Raw genomic sequence first — 21,058 nt, 5'->3', positions numbered from 1 at the left:
ATGTATATATATATATGTATATATGTATATATATATATACTGTAAATATATATATATATATATATATATATATATATAATGTATTTATATACTGCAAATATAAATTTTTAAACACTACTATTGATAATATAATATAATATTTAAGCGTGTCTTCAAAATATTTTAGAGCGACTTACTTATTTATCGAATCAACATAGGTATCAATATCAATTAATACAGACACCATAACAATTGGAACTGGTAAACCTAAAGTAAAACAATATTAGGTTATACACAATCTTTGATTTTAAAGAAAGGGATAAATGTATAAAATGTAATTGTAAATACATGAAAATATGAAAAAAGTCTTACCCCATGCAAATAAACAAGCTCTTATAAAAAGGTGTGGTATATGTGTATTGAAGACCTTCACAAACAAAATATACATATTTACAGCTTGAACACTCATCCAGAATATTGATGACAGCAAGAAGTAATGGAGCAAAGCCCCAGCTACAATACATCCTGTATTGCTTTCAGTTCGATCAATTCCAGCAAGAAAGACAATGTACAGACCAAGTAGAGACAGACACAGCTGACATAGAATTTGCTTTGGTACACTCTTCCGAAATTTTCTTTAAAAAAATAAATAAAAAAATAAAATAATAATAATAAATACAATGTATTTTATCCTTACATATATTAGAACTGAAATATTTACTAAATGTAATCATTCATAAGTCTATACAAAGTCGGACACGCATTTGTGATTCCAAATCATCATATCCCTCTGTTTATAAACTGTCAATATTAAGTGTATTCTCATGAAAAAATGTGATAAATAATATTGTATTGTATTGTACCTATGTCTGAACAATATTTAGATACAAAAAGGTGAGAGTGGAGGAGAAGAGTGTAATTTCTGTAAGTAAAATGCACTAAACCTCATAAATGAGTATAACGTGTATCTGTAGTTTAGAAATGCATTTTATAAAATAACTCTCAGTGGGTTCTGCCTAAGGCTTTGACAACATTCTCAACTTATATTTTGACAAAAATTGCGTAATGTGCACATTTTATTGGCAGGGTGATGTCATTTTACATCCAGATATGGGCATATCACATTATTTGTCACGTAACAATTTATTGTGTGGACGGAGCTTTATGCATTGAGTTTTCCTTTTCTAATAGTTTATGGCTATGTTCTCACACAACAACTAACGGTTAGCAAGACCCGGATCCTGCTAACCGTTAGCATACGTGCGTCCATACGAGAAAATCCCGATCCGGATACCAAGAATATGATGATCGAATAACTGGCCAATAAGAAACTGGAAATTGTAAACGCGTACTTGTGATTGGTTGACGATAGAAACGCGCTCACTTGCTAACCGATAGCGCTTGCTAACCGTTAACGGTTCTCACACAGGTGCTAACGGTTAGCGCAAACGATTAGCTCCCGATCCGGATACTAGGTCTCTCGTGAGAACCAGGCTTATATATTTAATTCAGAATTTTCAACGAAATGATTTGGTTACTGTATGTAACCAACATCGATCACCTTACTCAGTGTTCCTTGTGGCGTGCCGCACGGTAGGCCAAGCCTAAGCGATTGGCCAGAAGGCGTCTCACAACTCGACATATTTTTAGTCTAAATGAAAATGTAATTAATCAGAGCTACCCTATTCTCATACAAGGTAGACTATGTTATAAAATGCATCTTCATTGCCAACATTATATTTTAGTCGATTTAATATACACCAATTTCCGACACTATTCATTGCATAAGTATAGGAATTTTTATGTTATCGTAATAGTACCCACTATTCCAATGTGTTTGTGACGTCACAGTCCTTAATTAATTCGGCCTATTAACATTATAAATGCTTTGTATTGTTATACACATATTACACTATCAGGCCATCAGCTGTACAGCTAAAAGTGCCTGGAAAGTGACATGTGTCCCGGCAAAATATGGACCAGCTGATTTTTGCAGTATACACTCTCCAACACATCAGGGGGCATGTGTAAAAAGTTCTCAAACGAACTCTCATCCAAAACCTGTCATCGGTGCATTTTAATATACCCCATTATGCTAAAAACGCACACTTTTTGCGTCTGGCCCCATGTTTAGAGGTCATTAAAATCATGGCTAAATCTCTGTAATAATTAAGTGTTCAGAAACCAGCAGCAAAGACAGTTCACAATAGATAGAGAGATTTTGGTTTCATTATTAATTTCTTAAAACTTTAAAATATCAACTGAAAAAACTTCAAAAAATGAAGTAAATTTGTCTTTTCTTCAATAGGCCTATCATACAAAGTTCCGAGGTCAATAAGATCATGCTAATCGTATTGTAATCATTGAGTGTGTGGATTTCAACAGTAAAGACAGTTCCCAACAGATATACAGATTATCGTATTGCTATTTAATTATTAAGAGCGTCAAAATAAAATTAAAACCTAAAAAAAATAAAGAAAATGTCTTTTTTTTTTAAATCTCGTACAAAGTTCTGAGGTCAATAAAAATCGTGTCAAATATACTGTAACCATTGAGTGTTTAGATTCGTACAGCAAAGACAGTTCCTAACAGATATAGAGATTGTGGTATCATTATTTATTTATTAAGACTTTAAAAACTTTAAAAAATGAAGAAAAAATATGTATTTTTTTAATCGTGTATATACGGTTCTGAGGTGTACGGTCATATTAAAATCATGCAATAATTAGTTTTTAGATTCCTACAGCAAACACAGTTCTTTTTACTCTTTTGTGGGGTCGTTCCACTTTTATTTCATCAAAATACCAACATTCATACATTAAAGCAATGATATAGGTAGTTACTTAATGTATCATTTCAGATTCAATAACATTTATTACATAATGGTCAAATTTAGTATTTAAAGTACTTAACTTACTTAAATTTATCTTTCAATTTTATCTTTCGTTATTGAAACATTTTATAAATTTTAATCTTCCTTCTTTGTCTTTCTCTACAATACAACCAACACTTAAAATATTCCATAAATACAATAGAAATAAATCTAACAAATAATTACATAAATAATGCTTTCCGTATCCTGTGTCTTAGTTTGCTTTACATCTCATGGTTAAAAATTGCTTATCGTCTCATGCGGTCTTGTGCATTAAGTTCTTTATGTTCTATATTTTAATAATGGTACTGTAATTAAATTATCCTCATCAACTACTTCTTCATAAATAATATAGAAATAAATCTAACAAATAATTACATAAATAATGCTTTTCGTACTCTTGTGTTTTAGTTTGCTTTACATCTGATGGTTAAAAATTGCTTATGTTCTTATGCGTTAAGAAAGTTCTTTACGTTACGTTACATTTTTGTATTTTCTATATTTTAATAACGGTACTGTAATTAAATTATCCTCATCATCAACTTCTTCGCCTTTCTCTAAAATACGCCATAAATACAATAAAAAATTAAATCTAAAAAATATTTACATAAATAATGCTTTCCGCACTCCTGTGTCTTAGTTTGCTTTATCTCATGGTTAAAAATTGCTTATCTTCTGATACATTTAGTTCTTTAAGTTACGTTACATTATTGTATTTTTTTTTATAATTTAATAAAAGTACTGTAATTAAATTATCATTTACAAACTATTGTTGTTTCCAATTTTTTGTAATTTTTAATGATTTATCATCTTTGTATACTGTATATTAAATGGTATGAATACTGTTTAAGAGAAAAGAAAAAGAAACTTAAAAAGCCAATGGATCTGTAAGCAAGTCATCAATGTCGCTATCCTCATCATCACCAATGTCTATGATGTTCTCAAATGATAGTTCAACACTAGTTGTTTCCACATTCTTGCAATTTACAAGAATGTTCCGCTTTTATTTCATCAAAATACCATACAAGAATGTTCCACTTTTATTTCATCAAAATACCATCATTCATATAGTAAAGCAATGATATAGGTAGTTACTCAATGTATCATTTCAGATTCAATAACATTTATTACATAATGGTCAAATTTAGTAGTTAAAGTACTTAACTTACTTAAATTTATCTTTCAATGTTATCTTTCGTTATTGACACATTTTATAAATTTTAATCTTCCTTCTTTGTCTTTCTCTACAATACAACCAACACTTAAAATATTCCATAAATACAATAGAAATAAATTTAACAAATAATTACATAAATAATGCTTTCCGTACTCCTGTGTCTTAGTTTGTTTACATCTTATGGTTAAAAATTGCTTATCGTCTCATTCGGTCTTGTGCGTTAAGTTCTTTATGTTCTATATTTTAATAAAGGTACTGTAATTAAATTTTCCTCATCATCAACTTCTTCATAAATACTATAGAAATAAAATCTAACAAATAATTACATAAATAATGCTTTTCGTACTCCTGTGTCTTAGTTTTCTTTACATCTGATGGTTACAAAAATGTCTCATGCGTTAAGAAAGTTTTTAAATAAGTACAAGGGAAATCGCCTTTACGGCAGGAACATCTTCCTGTTTCACACTTGCCTTGCTTACATCCAGTGTACAGTCTCTGGTTTTGGAGCCTTTGTTGACCAAGTGATGATTAGCTCTTCATCCTGAATTTGCCACCCATGACCATTTGGGGATGGTGGATTAATTGTTGCACATAATGGCTTGCGATGAATAGAGGCTTGGTAATTAGACCGCTTATAATGCTGTAAAAATGCATCTTTTGTTGGAGGAAGACTCTGTTCTGAAGACGACGAGGTACAGAAAACTTTGTATCTGGCAACATTTTCGGGGGGGGGGGCGGACTCTAATATCGATTTAATAAGCCTTTGAAACCCCTGAATTGTCAAAATTTTCGGGGGCTTCACCCCCAGGACCACTTTTGGAACCTATTAATTGAAGCTCGACCACGCCCACTTTGCTTTCGTAGGGGAAATCTGGCCCCTCGTCGGAGCACCGCCACCTCTGGACCCCACGCCCAGAGAACCCCCCTTGAAATGACCTGGCTACGGGCCTGGCCTAGGCTACTACTGTATACTATATTTACACGCAAGCAAATCTATCGGCGACTCGGCCAGAGAGAGTACATTCATGGCTTCTCAAATCTTTCCATTGTTTTGCGCACATTCTAAATGTATTCCATCTTGTCTTTGTAAAAGGTTCTACCCCGCTTGACGGAACATCATCAAAATGCATTGTGCAGCGAATGTTCTTTGGATTTACCCCTTTGTTTACAGATTTTTTACCACTTCCAGGTGGTGGATCGTGCGGCTGCCTGTGGGTCGCCATCTTTGTTGTTGTCATAATGCGCCCTCAATGGTAGCTTAATTTGTTTTGGGATTGGTCAAATCAAGTCACATGATATTTTTGCAATGGCGGCTATTCACGCATCGTGACAAGTTCCAAATAATTCGTTAACAAAAAAAATATTAAAATATTGGATTAGAAGCTGTTTGAGAAACTTTTGCTCAGCCTTACTTAATATATGCTCTACCGATTTACACAAAAATCAGCTTGTCCATCTGTTGCTGGGACAGAACTGAATGCTGCTGATGGCCTATACAACTAAACTTAAATATTCAATAATGATAATAATGACGGTGAAGGTAACAAAGGCGATAGCAGAAGCAGCGACGGCAACAACAATAATATCCTGCATTCCTCTATAGTAATATCAATAACAGTAAATTATAGTAATATTTTAGCGATAATAATAGCAAAAAAATATTAGTAGGCTTAATACGATTATAATAACTATTATTATTATATTCGAGAGCAGAACATACTTGTTGGATAAAAAGGTAAAAACTGTTAAACAAAGAGATGCAATTGATATGCTTAAACCAACTATAGTCACAACAGTGGACGCTGGTGGAGGCGGTTCTCGTTGATAAAAATCCTGTAAAAATGACAAAATACAATTAAGTAGTGAAAATATAACAGACGCTAATTATAATAAATTAGAATAAAACAGCTCAATCAAACAATCAGTCAATCAATCAATCAATCATTTAATTAATAAAGAAATATTAAATCAACAATCAATCACTGTTTTACCCACTGCAATGTGGTCGTAGAACACATTAGTAATACTTACTGCCTCTGTCTTCTGGTCCTAATCTTAATGTTATCTACTATTATTTAAGAAAAATCAGTGTTGATATGCATAAATACAATGTAATATAATTTTCATTATATACTGCATATTGATAAACACCCATCGAACCTCTCTCCTCCCATCACCTGTTTGTATACCTTACCATTAGTATAGCGAAGCTAGTTAGATGATTACACTCGCAATACTGTCTATCGCTCCCATCGGCAGATCCATTTACGAACGTACAACCCTCGGGTGACCATCCCCCTATTCCACCATCAAGCCTGTAGTCCCAAAACACGCAAGTTGTATTCTCGTTTGTATCAGATATCTATGATAGGCAATTTGTGAAATAGATTATTAAAATAAAAGAAATAATATACATAAAACATATATATTTCTAGGTCCCCGGTTTAAAATAAAATGAAATAAAATTTACAAAAGTGCATTCAAACTACATTATTCTATTGAAAATTTTATTATCTATTCTTATTTTTTTTCTTTTTATTATTTAGGCACATGCCAAATATTAAGGCCTAAAATGCTAGTAGAGTTAGAAAGTTTGAACTATAAAAATGCATAATTAAAATGTTTGTTTGCAACGTTAGCTTCTCCCTAGTTAGAGAATGCATTATAATTAATACTTTACCTAATTAATGATTATGTGTTTATTTAATTGACCGGTAGTCTAATTAATCAAATGAATTTCGTAGAAAATGTATAAAAATCAGCAGATCTATGCACAATATATTTTGATTCCTTTAAAATGCGTAATTAGTTTTTCTACCCAATTTTCCTCGTATGAGATTTTTTTAAATTATTAATATTATTAATGTCATCAGCATTTAGCCTAAAATAATTAATATGCAATGTTAGTACATAATAAGCCTGTTAAATACAAATGGAACGCACCAATTCAATGTAAATCAACATAAAATTACCTCAAGTGGAATAAACGTTATAACGATGGGCTCATCCAATTCAAAGCGATCTAGTTCCGGCACTGACAGAGAAATGACTTGACTATTCGGTCTGCGACCTGAACTATCATTAACAAACTGAGCTGATTGGAACAACCTACTGTCGTTGTATACAATAACTACAATACGGAAATCTAAAAACAAAATAAAAATTAAATGCCTTATAATGTTACATATAATTAACATAACTATAATAGCAAAAGTTTTTGCTTATGATAATTTAGTGCATTAGTTGATATGACTAAATGAAACAAATAAAATAGTAAGTTTATTATAGAACTAAGTTGCACATAGTAATCTTAATATATTCTTTCGCGAAGGTCATGTGATCTTACTGTAGAGTGTTCAGTAAACCATTACGTCCATTCATCATTAGTCACTTCAATAAAATCGCTACACTAATCAAACACCACGCTATGGCAGCAAATTAGTCCCGAAAAAATTGGTATAAAAATACAGAAAGTATCAAAAAGTTTTTATTGCAATAGGAAATTACGCATTTTCACTTTCCACCACCGTAGCTGCCCGTAACGCCACTAAATTGTTTAAGTGGCGCTGTGGGCTGGCGGGCCGTTTCCGACCCTTTAATAGCCACCAATCCCGTAGATGGGGATAAATCTCCCCCAATATTTGACAAGGGGGATGTCCATTGCATCACCCCCCCCCCAATATTTTGACTATGTATGGGATAAAATGGAGCTTTACACACTTCAAAAGACTGTCACAGAAATAATTTGCTTATGCGCTTAAAAAGATGGAAATTAGCATAATGTATTAATGTTGATAACCAAATTATTTTATCTGGTACCAATCTAATCTCTTCTTTCCTTAGATGTTAGAGTGCTTGCAAAAAGAGCCACATTTCACACTGAAGGGTGTGTACGACATCAGTAATGTTATGTCAACTCCAAGGAAGTTTAAGGTCATATCGGTTGATGAGGAATTTATTGATTAGGCCTATAATAGCAAATTGCATCAATTTATTTTGCAAAAACAAGGTTTCGAGCTTCAGGGGGGGGGGGCACATCCCCTGTCCGCACAAGGGCACACATTGGCGCTAACACCAGGTGCGTAACAGGGGTCTTGGGTCAGAGTTGGTATTTATTTTCCCGGTTAGTAATTTACCATATTACCACCCCACCCCACTCCCCATACAGAAAACAATACGACATAGGGCTTATCTTATTTATAATATAGGCCACACACGTGTGTTTGAAACTAAATATAAGCATTTTTATCATGGTTTTATAATTTATTACAAACATATTCTTTAACCATCAATACACATTGAGGCCCTTCTTTTATGTTAAAACGATCTATCTTAAATGTGTCTTTCTTGAGTATGGGACTATTATGTGTTTAAATAATTTCAAAGGATAAACCTAAAAAATGCGCGCGAGGCGCTCAAAATATGTTTGTGTTTTTAATTCTAATTTCGTCGGAATTGATGAAAACTAACTAAAATCTGCAATCTATAGAGGAGATTGGCCTACCGTAACAAGAAATGAGCGTAAAGAATTTGAGGATTTTAGGCACTTTCAGAGGATGCATTTGTCAAGGGGTGGGGAAAGATTTCCAAAGATGGATATTTTCCCCTTGTCCCCCGGTGTTATTAATTCTAATTTCGTTGGAATTGATCAAAACTCCCTAAAATGTGCAATTTTCTGAAAAAAATTGGCCCATGTCAACAAATGCGCGTGAAATTTGAGGTTTTTAGGCACTTTCAGGGTATGAAAAGGGCATTTATAAAGGGGTGGGGAAGATTTTTCAAAGATAGATATTTTCCCCTTCTCCCCCAGTGATTACGCCATCGGGCAGCATAGATCAAAGAAGTTATGACAGTTTTTGAAGTGGAGAAGGGGTTGCTAGAGGGTGTTGTGAGTCTGGTCATTATGATATCTTCCTTTTTATTCTTGTCTTCCTTTCTCTTCTCTTTTTCTTTCCTTTTCTTCTCTTTTTCTTTCCTTTTCTTTTCCTCTTCTTTCTCTTTCCCTCCCTCTCCCCTCTTTCTTTTCTCTTATTACCCAGCCCGGTACGACGGCTTGGTCAGCCCGGTAAAAACCGTCAGAGGAGGGGCAGTTTCCCCCCCCCCCAGCGCCTGTTACGACACTGGCTAACACGCCAATCATCCTCACCAATGAAAAATACTTTTCTACGCCACTGATCCCAGCAGCTTTACACCGGCCGAAACGTGCATTACGCCGCAACTACTAAGGTTATAGTTATTACCGGTCATATTTTTTTCTTTGATAACGTCAGATATACCAGTTGGCACAGCAATTGACACATTGGCAGGATCAGGTATTTTCACGTTATCATCGATCCCTTGAACAACACCTACACCATTTGCACTTGATTCTGATATAAATGTAAAGTAAATCAACTCTTCTTGGCTTGCTTGGCTGACATTAACTTTCTGAGCCTGTACTGCAAGATTGGGGGTAACTTCGTTATAAACATTATCATCATCTAGCTCCACTAGACTCAGTTGATCTTCAAGAACTTCAACAATCTTAGTAGGGGCTTGATCCTCTAGTTGACTTTGCATCAAAATTGCTTCTTCAGCGATGAACAAGTTATTAACTACCTGAACAACAGAGTTGGTAACCTAATGATAAAATGAAAATTTAATAATTAATACACATTCCATAAAATAATATATGCATGGCATGGCTCAATATATCAGGACGGATTAATTTAATGTTAATATACCAATGGCCCTAAGGAACGTCTGCATTATTTTATTTTCAACAATATATATTCAGTGCGAGTACGCACTGAATGTAGGTAATTAGTGCCTTGATTTTGTTTTCATTACTACTAATTTTGTTTTTTAAATCTGTAATAAAATGTCGAAATTATGATGATAGATTTTGTAGATACCTCAATAGAATCAGAATCTGTGTTTAGAATATCTTCCAGAATTTCAGCAGTACTTTGTAAAGCTTCCACAGAAATCATATCTGCTTCCGTTGTAATATCTTCCACATCATTGCTCACCTCTTTAACATTCTCAATTGTGACGTTAACCTAAGAAAATCATGTATGCACTATATACTGAACAATTCATATTATTATTATTGTCATTATTATTATTATTATTATTATTATTATTATTATTATTATTATTATTATTATTATTATTATTACTATTATTATTATTAATGGATGGAGTTCAGCTCCCTTTCCTATGACAAAACGGCATTAGCCGAAGGTGACCAATTTCAGATCTTCTTTTATTGTGAAGGATGAAGTTCTTGCAAATGTAATTATATAAAGAATAGGTAGGTGTAAAATTACCAGCCATTGATAATATTCAAGAATTAAGGATCTAGAAAAGACTATCTAAAGAGCATTTGAAATTATTGAAGGTTTATTCACGGTATTTAACTTTCAGTTACATAAAACGAAAACCAATGCCTTATGGTTTGTTTGTAAAAGAATATAAAAGACAAGTATAAATTTATATAACAGAGAGTGTATTGTCTACGGTTGAAAATGTTATCTTCAAATTTTGGCGGTATGGGAAAAGGGAAAACACCAATCAAGGATGTCAAACAAGGTGGAATCCAAATGCCTGAGTCTCAAGTAAAATCATTAAAATACGGATGGTCTGAACGAATTCTGAACTATGATAGATCAAAATAGAAAATAATACAAATTTTCTACATAAAATTTTCTCTTTACTTAGTATTTGAAATTGTAATTATTCATTATTAGTTGTACTACCTTATTTCCTGCTATTGTCTAAAAAGTGACAATATAAAAATTAACTCTGTACGTAATGAGGTACAATAAATCTAAACTTTTGACAATACCATAGTTAAACGTTCTAACAATTGTTCGGTAGTAGCGTTCATTCCACAGTCTGCCTCTACAGGTTCGTCCCATTCTGCTGCGCTAAATCCATCGCCAGTACATGATCGGCTAGCCTTTTGCAGTTCATCTAAACGTAAAATAGACACTTATCTAATATAATGAGTTTACAGAAAATTGGAAATTAATATCAGAATATTTACTTGCTGATAAATGTATATTCATTGGGCATGTAAAATAAATAAAATTCATATAAAACATATGAAAGAACGAAAAATGAGAAAAAGTGCCGATATTAATTCAGTGGATAACAATTAAATTAAATAAAATTTGAATCAGGAAAAAAAATTAAAGAACCCGCTCAGTTTTACACACGTTTGTTATTTAAAAACAGAAATTCTGAGAAGTACCTGTTGATCGAATTTAACCTAATTTAATAGCAAATGAAATCCTTATCTTCGTTTTCTTCATTGCCTACCCATCAAACAAATAAAATCGAAACCAAAATCGTACTTTTTGCAAACCCTATAGTTTTTATTTATAAATCACTCAACACCTTGGTATATCAACATTATTCAATTACGTTCTGCTACTTGTTATCGTACTTCAAAATCTACAATTATACTCTACTGCCTACCAAGCAGTTTACAATCTTATGGTGAACGATAACCTAGAGTCGCTGCAAAAAAAGCTACGGAACCCACTACCTGTAATTCTGTAGTCTTTTTTTTTAAAATTTATTTTTACGTCATACTTTGGATAGGATAGCCAGATGCTAGTGTCAATAAAGCTATTGTGGCTCATGCTCTTGAGAGCCTCAAAATACTGCACAACGGAGCAGTGGCACCGTTTCCGTCTACAGTCTTCTCTTTGTCTTTAGATAATTTTACATTTTTGTTCTTTCATGATTTTTGTTTTCTAGCGCATGGAGAATCTCTGGTGATACGCTCTCTAGAAATAAACACTATTAACATTATCAATTATATTATTATGAATCTAATTATTAATGTAAATATAATTCTTACAATTTACTGTCCACTCATCACATTTTTCTACTGAATATACAGTTTGTCTAACTAAGGCATCAGGAAACGTAAATTTTCCATAAACTTCTCCATAACACGTTACTGTAAAAAAAAAATGAGACTGCATAAAGAATTAGTTCTAGAGTGGGCATTCATTTGTGTTCTTTGGCAGACTACTTTATTATCAAATTGTTAAAAAAACTATAGATTGTATGCAGTGGCGGCGGCAGCGGGGGGTAGCAGGGGCTTAAGCCCCCCATTGGACAGGTCAAACCCTCTCCCCGCATTGGAAAGGGCTCGTCGGGCAGTCGGACTAACAAATATATAAAAATAGGCCCTCGGCAAGCCAACACATGTGTGTCACAATCAGAGAGTGTCATTTCTGCCCATCCAGAGGTTCCTATTCCTAAAAAAAATCTCATTTGGGAGGGGAAACACCCTCTCAAACCCTTCCCCCCAGCTCTGGCTACCAGCCCAAGTCCCCCCTGTTGGACAGCTCAGTCCCCTCAGATAATATATCCTAGAGCCGCCACTGATTATATGATCAAAAGATTTTATTTGTTATTTTTTATAATAATAATAATAATAATAGTATTTTAAAAAACGAAGTAAGTGAAAACAAATTTAATATTACAACTATTAAATTATAATCACAATAACCTAAATTATTAATAATTATGTAATCGTTTATACATAAATAGGTTTGTAGCAGAAAAATACAAACATAATAGAAATAAAAAAAGAAACTAGAAAAAGAGAGGTAAGAAGATTGGAAATAATAAAGACAATTTGAATTTCATTTACAATATACAAAATTGTAAATGTTTATTTAGAAAAAAAAAATACAATGTTTAGTTAGGTGAAAAAGAAAAGAACAAAAAGTAAATTATAGGATTGTTGATTATGATCTAGATTAAAATACGACTCTACATTGTGCATTCGTACTCATTTTATATATATATATATATATATATATATATATATATATATATATATACTTTGTGATGAAATACAGTTCAGTACTACGATAGTACGAGGCTTACTACTTGATGTTACCATGGCTGACTGCCGCAACCTGACTACCGCCACCTAGCGGTTCATTCTATTATCCAACAATTAATTAAAACGATACGTTGGCCGTAACATACCAGCCCTCTAATAGTGAATCTGGCAAAATGAACTATTACTCTCTTTTCATATTAACACTGTAGGCCAAACTTTAAACTTTATAACAAAAACAATTCAAACAAATAACTACCGTACCACCGAAGCGAGCTATTAAATGCTACTTTCTATCAGTACAGACTTTCTTAGGATATTAATCTTTAAATAGTGTAACTTTACACATTTATACTTCAAAGCTCGATAAACTTTAGTATCATTTAAGTATAACTATAGTTAATACCTTTCACAATCTAAAACACATATATTAATGTCATAAAAACGAAACGTATCACTTGCATAAATACTAATAAGCAACTCAACTATCTTAGTCAATTAAATGAGCAACCTATAGGTTAATTCACATTAGAATTATTGCTGTTCTAAACAAGTAGACATAACTTGGCTACTGGTCGGTTTAAGATAGAAGATTTCGTCTTCAACTCCACACTTCTTACTAGACCTCCTTTTTCTTTGCGAACTGCAGTGATTCTGCCGAGTGCCCATGAGTTCGTTGGTGTAGAACCCATGATTAGTACAATGTCTCCCACAGCTAGGTTCCGTCTTGACTTAAGCCACTTCTGCCTCATTTGAAGATGTGGAAGATATTCCCGTACCCACCTCTTCCAAAAAATATTAGCAAGGTATTGAACCTGTCGCCATCGTTTTGTGTGGTATTTATCACCCTTGTGGAAAAGACCAGGAGGGAGGCTTTCTCCTGACCTCAAAAGCAGCAAATGGTTGGGTATCAATACCTCTAAATCATTTGGTGTATTTGGGCATTCTGTTAATGGTCGTCCATTCATAATTGCCTCTACCTCACAGAATAAGGTTTGAAGCGACTCATCATTTAGTTGAATATGTTGTTCCTTTAGTAATGAGTAGAGAATCTTCCGGACACTCCGAATCAGTCGTTCCTTTTTTTTTTTAGGACAGTGACAGAAACTTGGTTTAAGCCAAACATATACACAACGTCGCCATATTGATGGATATACGTGTATACAGGGAGATAGAACACCAGGTGCTGGCAAATAGGTCGGAGGAGGGCTATGCATCTATGTGAACGACCGATGGTGCTCGAATATTTAAATCTACAGACAGTATTGTTCACGGAATACAGAGTTCCCTAAGACCTTACTATTTGCCAAGGGAAATTCCCAACCTATTCATCACGGCACTGTATATCACCACGGATGCTAACGTGACAAATTCATCTGCCTACCTTAATGATCTTATAAGAGACATGAACAATAATTCGCCAGATGCTGTAAAAATTCCCTTAGGGGATTTCAATGCCCGTTGCGAATTAAAAAGTGTAGTTCCTCATTTTCATCAATATGTGGACAAGCCCACAAGGATTGGGAACATCCTCGATAAATGTTAAGGAAATCTTCTTTATGCCTATAAATGTGTCATCAGACCTGAGCTGGGAACCTCAGATCACAAAACATTACTGTTGTTGCCACAATATGTGCAAAGGGTAAAAAATGTTAAGACCACAATTAGAAAAAATAAAATTTGGTCACAGGATAACACTGATAAACTTAGAGCATGCTTTGAATCTACGAATTTGAATGTATTCATGGATAATGCAAGCTTAAATGAAGCAACAGAGGCTATTACCGGTTATTTTAATTTCTGCACAATGATGGGGATCAAGAAAACAAAGGGGAAAATATTTCCTAACAATAAGCCGTGGTTAAATGGAAATGTCAAAAAGTTGGTGCAAAGAAAGTATAAGTGTGACAATGATCAAGAAAAGAAGCTAATACGGAGAGAACTAAAAAAGGATATTAACTGTTGTAAGAGGGAATATGCAAAAAAGTGGAGGAGAGACTTAAATCAAGCAACAGCAAACAAGTATGGGAAAATGTGAGACAGATGACAGGATATGACAAAAATTCTGTTTGTAGTGTGAAACCAGAAGATGCTCATAAGATGGCAAATGAACTGAATTCCTTTTACTTGTGTTTCGATAACCAAGATTGTAGTGATGTTCGACAGTTAGTGGAGTCCAACATTAGGGATAATATTTCTGAAGTGGAGACGCCATTAATTAACAAAGCAGATGTACAATTAGTTTTTTAAGAAAATCAATCTTCGTAAAGCAGGGGTTCAGGTAAAGTAGTTGGAAACGAAATGAACTATCTGATGTATTTATGCAATAGTACAACTGGTCGCTTAGAACCAACCAAAGCCCAATATTATGGAAACAGTCACAAATACATCCTCTTCCTAAGAAAAACAGCCCTACATGCTTAAATGATTATAAACCTATAGCGCTCACAGGAATACCGATAAAATGTCTGGAAAAGGTGTAAAAATGTTATTCTTGCAGACTCTACCGATAAATTAGACTGTTGCCAATTTGCATATCGCTATAAGAGAGGAGTTGATGATGCTGTCTATTTCTTATTGCATAACATTCTGGATAACATAGATAACCAAATTCCTATGCTAGAATTTTTTTTTTTACTTCCCCTCTGCTTTTAATACTATACAACCACATATTTTAAAGAAAAAGATGTGTGTTTTAGGAGTTAATCCATCTGTTATTTTATGGATTAATAATGTTTTAAAGGACCGAGAGCAATTGTATATCAGAAAACCTTAAATGTAATACAGGAGCACCTCAAGGTTGTCTTTTATCCCCAAATTTATTTTCCTTTTATACTGATGATTTTAAATGTTCTATAGATGCTGGCTCTACAACAAGATATTTTACTATTAAATATGCAGATGCCACTTGCTTAGTTGGTCTTGTTAAAAGTAATGCTGATAGTGTCTACCATGATAATGTTAAACATTTTACAACCTGGTGCTCAAATAACCAACTAATACTAATACAGACTCCAACCATCCACTGCACTAATATCTTAAGTTTAGTAGAACAGGCTGCATAATCTATCCGTGGTGGAACACAGAAAGGAATTAGGAAATCGTTTCTGCCATCTGCCATCAGAAACTACAACGCATCGTGGAAGAGGTAAATTAAATTTAATGTTGAATTAATGTTGGCTGTTTACATTTTAAAATGGTTTTAATTTTTCAATCAAAATTTTATCTTTATAATATTTTAATGTCTCAACCTCAGTACTTTTAACTATTTTTACCAACTTTGGATATTTTAAAAGTTTTTGGGTTATAAAACTTCTGAACACCTTTATGACGGGTTTGTATTTTTTTTATGCTTATGTATGTTGTATATCACTTTTTAAAACTTTTTTTGAATGTTGTGTTATAAATTTTTAAATATTTTTAGACAATGTTCTACATGTACACTCCAAAGTTTCGAACATGTTTTTATCTGCGTCTTTGTCCAATAAATCGAAATTGAATTATACATATACATGTATTAAGATAGAGGTCGAAACGCTGCTGGTACTAACAGTCTTATTAGCTTGTATATGAAATATCACAGATATTGGAAAAACCAAACATCAGAAAGCAGAAAGAACACTTGTCAAGTATATAACAATAAATAATATAGATACGGCTAAGTGTGGGTCATTTTTAAATTTAGAAAAATATTAAAAACATAAAAATGTATGTTAATGATGGTATTTTATGACAAATAATAAAGATATGTGTGTTCATAAGATAACAAGATACAGAAGAAATCATTAAAAATAGAAAAATTGATTAAAATTGAGAACACAAATCAATGGGCAATAAACAAATCAAAGATTGTGTTAATTCACCACAATCAACGTTTTATTTTATTTTATTTTTTTAATAATAATAATTGAGTGTACCTGTGCTGCGTATTACGATACTATCAACGTTCAGAATTCCATCAGAGTTGTTTCCAATTCTAATCAGTTCCTGGGTTAACATTTCCAAAAATTGATCATAGAAAGAAGTGTCTGTGTTTAACAAGTAGAAGTTGACATCAGCAATGATACTGCCAGGAGAGAAGCTACGTACTTGAATTGTTACGTTCAACGACAAACTCTCGCTCAACTGGAAGATAAGACATTGCAAAAACATACTTGGAATTCAGTGCAGGCACTTGTTTCACGCATGCTTTAAAATAACTGTACTTTTTATAGGATATTATGGGAGTTAAACACTCGGACCTCTGGTACTACTAAAATCAATTTCCATGTTAAGATCTGACCTCTGTTATTTTAGTAATATTATTGGAAATAATAAATATAATAAACAAAATAAAATTATTATATTTATTTTCTCAAATAAAGGTGCGGGGCGAAGCCAATGAGGAACAAGTTTCCTATACAGCAAAATAAACTTTTCCAAGATCAGCGGAGAAAAATCGTTGTGTCAATGGGCGTAGGTACACCCCAATAGGTGCCGCTATGCCCGCGTAGTAATTTCAATCTATTGCATTTCCTCGTGTGGATATACAACCGGAGCCCGTTTTACGGATTGTAATTACCTCTCTCTGTGCACCGATAACTCCTTTAAAAAATTTTACCGCCTGCCACCCCTTCCTTCTCCATTACACGAGGGCGCTATGGCACCCTGTCGCTTGGCTTATTGGCCACTTTTTAAGAATTTTTAATATGGAATTTCATCAAAGGGACCGATCGTGTGCGACGGGCTATGGCACCCTGCCGTTTGGCTTGGTGGCCACTTTTTAAGAATTTTTACTACAGAAATTCATTTAGGGGACCGATCGTGTGGGACGGTCCCTTTGCTTTTTGTTGTAATAAATCACCACCGAATCACACTATATCAGATTATGTCATAAAGATATGAATTTTAAAGATATGAATTTGCGTCAGAAAAATATCATAGGAGTTTTTTTTTTTGCCCTACCTGACGTATTATCGTACCGAATACTCAGAACGTCCCCAAATACTAGCGAAAAAAATCGCAAGTGATTCAGGTGGGAATGGAACCCACGACCTACAGGTATCTAGTCTCATGTCTTAACCACTAGACCATCGAGCTTGCGCTTGTTGACTAGTGATGCATCCGATTCCCTAGTATCAGTGGGTACTGCAAAGTGCTATAGATATGAATTTGCGTTAGGAAAACATCCAAGGAGTGATGTTTTGCTGTACCTGACGTATTATCGTACTGAATACTCAGTACGTTCCCAAATACTAGTGAAAGATTATCAGATTATGTGTTACTTTATTGTGTACAGTGTATTGAGAGTGGTGATCGAGAGAGGCGGGTCCACATATTTAATTATTGGACCAGTAGACACAAATAAGCAACCGAAAATATGAAACATGAATTGAAAAATAAATAATAATAACAAAATGACAATAGCATACAATCACACACAAACAAAACACCTCGCAAATTTGAGACAGTTGAAAAGTTACTAAAACAGAGTTGATGTGAAATTCGATGTAAAGGAGCAATATAAATGGAATAATAATTTTTAAAAAAAATCTCTTTTGTAAAACTCAAGAAAGTTGTTCAGAATACAGTTAAGGAGCTTTTGAATTCGACATTTTAACCATCAAACATTAATATTACAGATATTGTGATTTAAATATTCAGTTGTATTCAATAGAAATGTACTTACATAGTTAGTGATATTAGACGCTTCTTTTTTGAAAGCCGTAGATGAAGGGTCATAAAGATCGTCTTCAAAGTCACGGTTAAAAGTTAAAGAAACAGGAAATACTAAAATACCTGAGCAAAAACAAACTTAGATCAATATATACTAACCAACTACTTTTTAAATTATTAACTGATTACTTTGCTTAATCCTGTTAAAAAAATAAACAGGCCGGCAATTATTTTATTCTTTATTCAAACATTATTTATGGAGGGTATCCCTTCCAACTGGACCAAGAAGGCAAGCTGATATTCAGGGGCCCTCTATTTAAAATATTAAACACTTAAAAATAATTGTTTAAATAATTAGATAAATACAATAGGTGCAAGATGAAAAAACCAACACTCATAAAATGCACAAAAACACACACAAAAATATTTAGGAGTATCCATAAATTCATAGGGAAAGAATGAACGCACCCCGACGGCCCCCCTCCCCCCTCTCGGCCTGGCATATGAATTTGTAAGAGCCAAAAACAGCACCTAACAGAACAAATTAATTCTTGCTTTCTAGCGCGTATCATTCAATGTTTCCTGTGCGAGTTCAGCGCGTGATGTAGCCTAAGTAGTGAACCGGCGAACGCTTGCATTCATTTTACTGTAACATGAGAATTTTGAGGGAAGCAAAATTATAACTGCAAACCTAATTATATTTACATGATGAGAATCCACTAATCATAAGCTTTCCATTCATATATTTCATGAAGTAAAAAGAGCAATAGAAAGGGTCTAACTTATCAAACAAACACCAGGCACACTCCAGTCTTCGCATCAGTCGCCGGAGAAAAATGATAATACATACTCTACGCTGAAACAAGCGCCTGTATACAATACAGTCGATGGTGTTTGGAAGGCTTAATTCTATTGGTTTCCAAAAGTGACAGAGCTATTATATTGACTAATCACAACCGTTTTTACAACAAGTATGGTAAAAAGAATAAAGATCAACTTACAGAGAGAAAGAAACCGATTGGTCAAATACTTTGCGAGTTATTCTGATTAGAATTTGGTAACATGAGCCGCGAAAGGTAAAAAATCTGCTTTCTACGCTGGAAATCCAAAAGTGACAGGATAAAACATAAATCTATCCCGTTTCATTTAATCTCATTAGAAAGATGAAAGATAGATCTTTTATTTAAAAAAAAGGAGGAAATTGATCTGATCAGCAGTTCCAAAGTTATGGTAGAAAAGGCTGTAAAAAAAGGTTGTTTTCAGGGGTTTTTTTTAGAGCAGTTTTATCAATTGATACCAGCGCGCTACTAAAGAGCGCGTACAAATTAATATGGACCCCACCAAATTTCTCAAAAAAAAAAAAAAAAAAAAAATAGAGATAAAAAGAAAATTATATTCACAATTGAAGTCTGGCCATCTAGGCGTGCCATAGTAATGCATTTTCTTATCTCAGTCTCACAAGGGCAAGAGCATAATATGTGTCTGCAATCGACTGTAGGACATATATTATATCCAGTGGCGGAATAAAGAGTGTGGGGGAGGGGGAGCTGCAGTTCGGAGCCACACTAAATTTGTCAAAATATTTTTTTTAACTGGATATAAAAAGAAAATTCATAATTTTGTCTGTGAAGTGCCATTTCCGGTCATCTAAAGGTGCCATATTCATAAATTTTCTTACCTCAGCCGGCCCCAACCATGGTGGGTCTGAGGTGGTATAGATACGGTGGCCCGTAAGTGTCAAGGCAACATTTTTCGAAATGTCACGGCCACATTTTCGAAATTCACGGCAACAACTTTCGAAACCACACAGCACACTTTAAAAAGTCACGGCATACTTTCAAAATTCACGGCAACAACTTTTGAAATGTCACGTCAAACTTTCAAAATCACAACTTCCGCCGTGGAGACCTAGCCAATGCGTAGGCCAACCCGGTCACATTGGCACTGTAGTCTAGGCCTCATTCTCTTTCACGTTAATCTAGGCTATTGCAGAATATTATCCTGGCCTAGGCCTCTTCTCTCAATACTGAAAAATCCGAACTGAATTCTTATATTTAATAAATAACTTTTATGCAATTACATTACAATACATGGGAAAAGTTAATATCATTTATTATTATTAACTTTCCGTCACCACTTCTTTTAGAATATAGGCCTATGCCACATACATGCCAAGTTTGAGTTTGGCTGTGGATGGAGATTTGCAAAGGAACGAAACAATTTAGGCGTGGGTCGAGGGCGCGCCTAGGGCCCCGGAAATTTTTAGGCCTAGATGCTCTCTGGTGCACTCTGAGCAGATCTCTAGTGCTCAAATTAAATCTTAAAAATGGGGTAATATATACTAACATTTTTTGAAAAATAAAATTCTATAGCTTTATTTCAGTGTTAAAACTTTATTTATTTTTTTCAACAAAATTTTCAAAATACTCAAATACACGTTTGCTGCTTGAAACATCACTGTCCGACATTTTGGATTTGGATGATGCCTCGATGATGATAAGCGCAGCCAAGACCCTATTTTCGC

At 33.8% G+C, this 21,058-nt stretch overlaps 1 protein-coding gene across 1 annotated transcript in view; it reads right to left on the bottom strand.

The window, feature by feature from the left end:
- Positions 1-21,058, bottom strand: part of LOC117104447 (adhesion G-protein coupled receptor G2-like) — a 24,963-nt gene that overhangs the window by 1,679 nt on the left and 2,226 nt on the right. Inside the window, exons 2-12 of the mRNA XM_033245331.1 lie at positions 18,548-18,657; positions 16,797-17,004; positions 11,881-11,982; positions 10,858-10,985; positions 9,923-10,069; positions 9,269-9,647; positions 7,001-7,173; positions 6,223-6,390; positions 5,749-5,861; positions 352-614; positions 177-246 (exon numbers count right to left, since the gene is read on the bottom strand). Of these exons, the coding sequence (XP_033101222.1) occupies positions 177-246; positions 352-614; positions 5,749-5,861; positions 6,223-6,390; positions 7,001-7,173; positions 9,269-9,647; positions 9,923-10,069; positions 10,858-10,985; positions 11,881-11,982; positions 16,797-16,878 (1,625 nt within the window). The 5' untranslated portion in view covers positions 16,879-17,004; positions 18,548-18,657. The remainder of the gene's footprint in view (positions 1-176; positions 247-351; positions 615-5,748; positions 5,862-6,222; positions 6,391-7,000; positions 7,174-9,268; positions 9,648-9,922; positions 10,070-10,857; positions 10,986-11,880; positions 11,983-16,796; positions 17,005-18,547; positions 18,658-21,058) is intronic.

This window comes from Anneissia japonica, unplaced genomic scaffold (genome assembly GCF_011630105.1).
Source record: "Anneissia japonica isolate Jap-2015-1 unplaced genomic scaffold, ASM1163010v1 scaffold483_len1788099_cov177, whole genome shotgun sequence".
Lineage (NCBI taxonomy): Eukaryota > Metazoa > Echinodermata > Crinoidea > Comatulida > Comatulidae > Anneissia > Anneissia japonica.
This window is presented reverse-complemented; position numbering and strand designations above follow the sequence as displayed.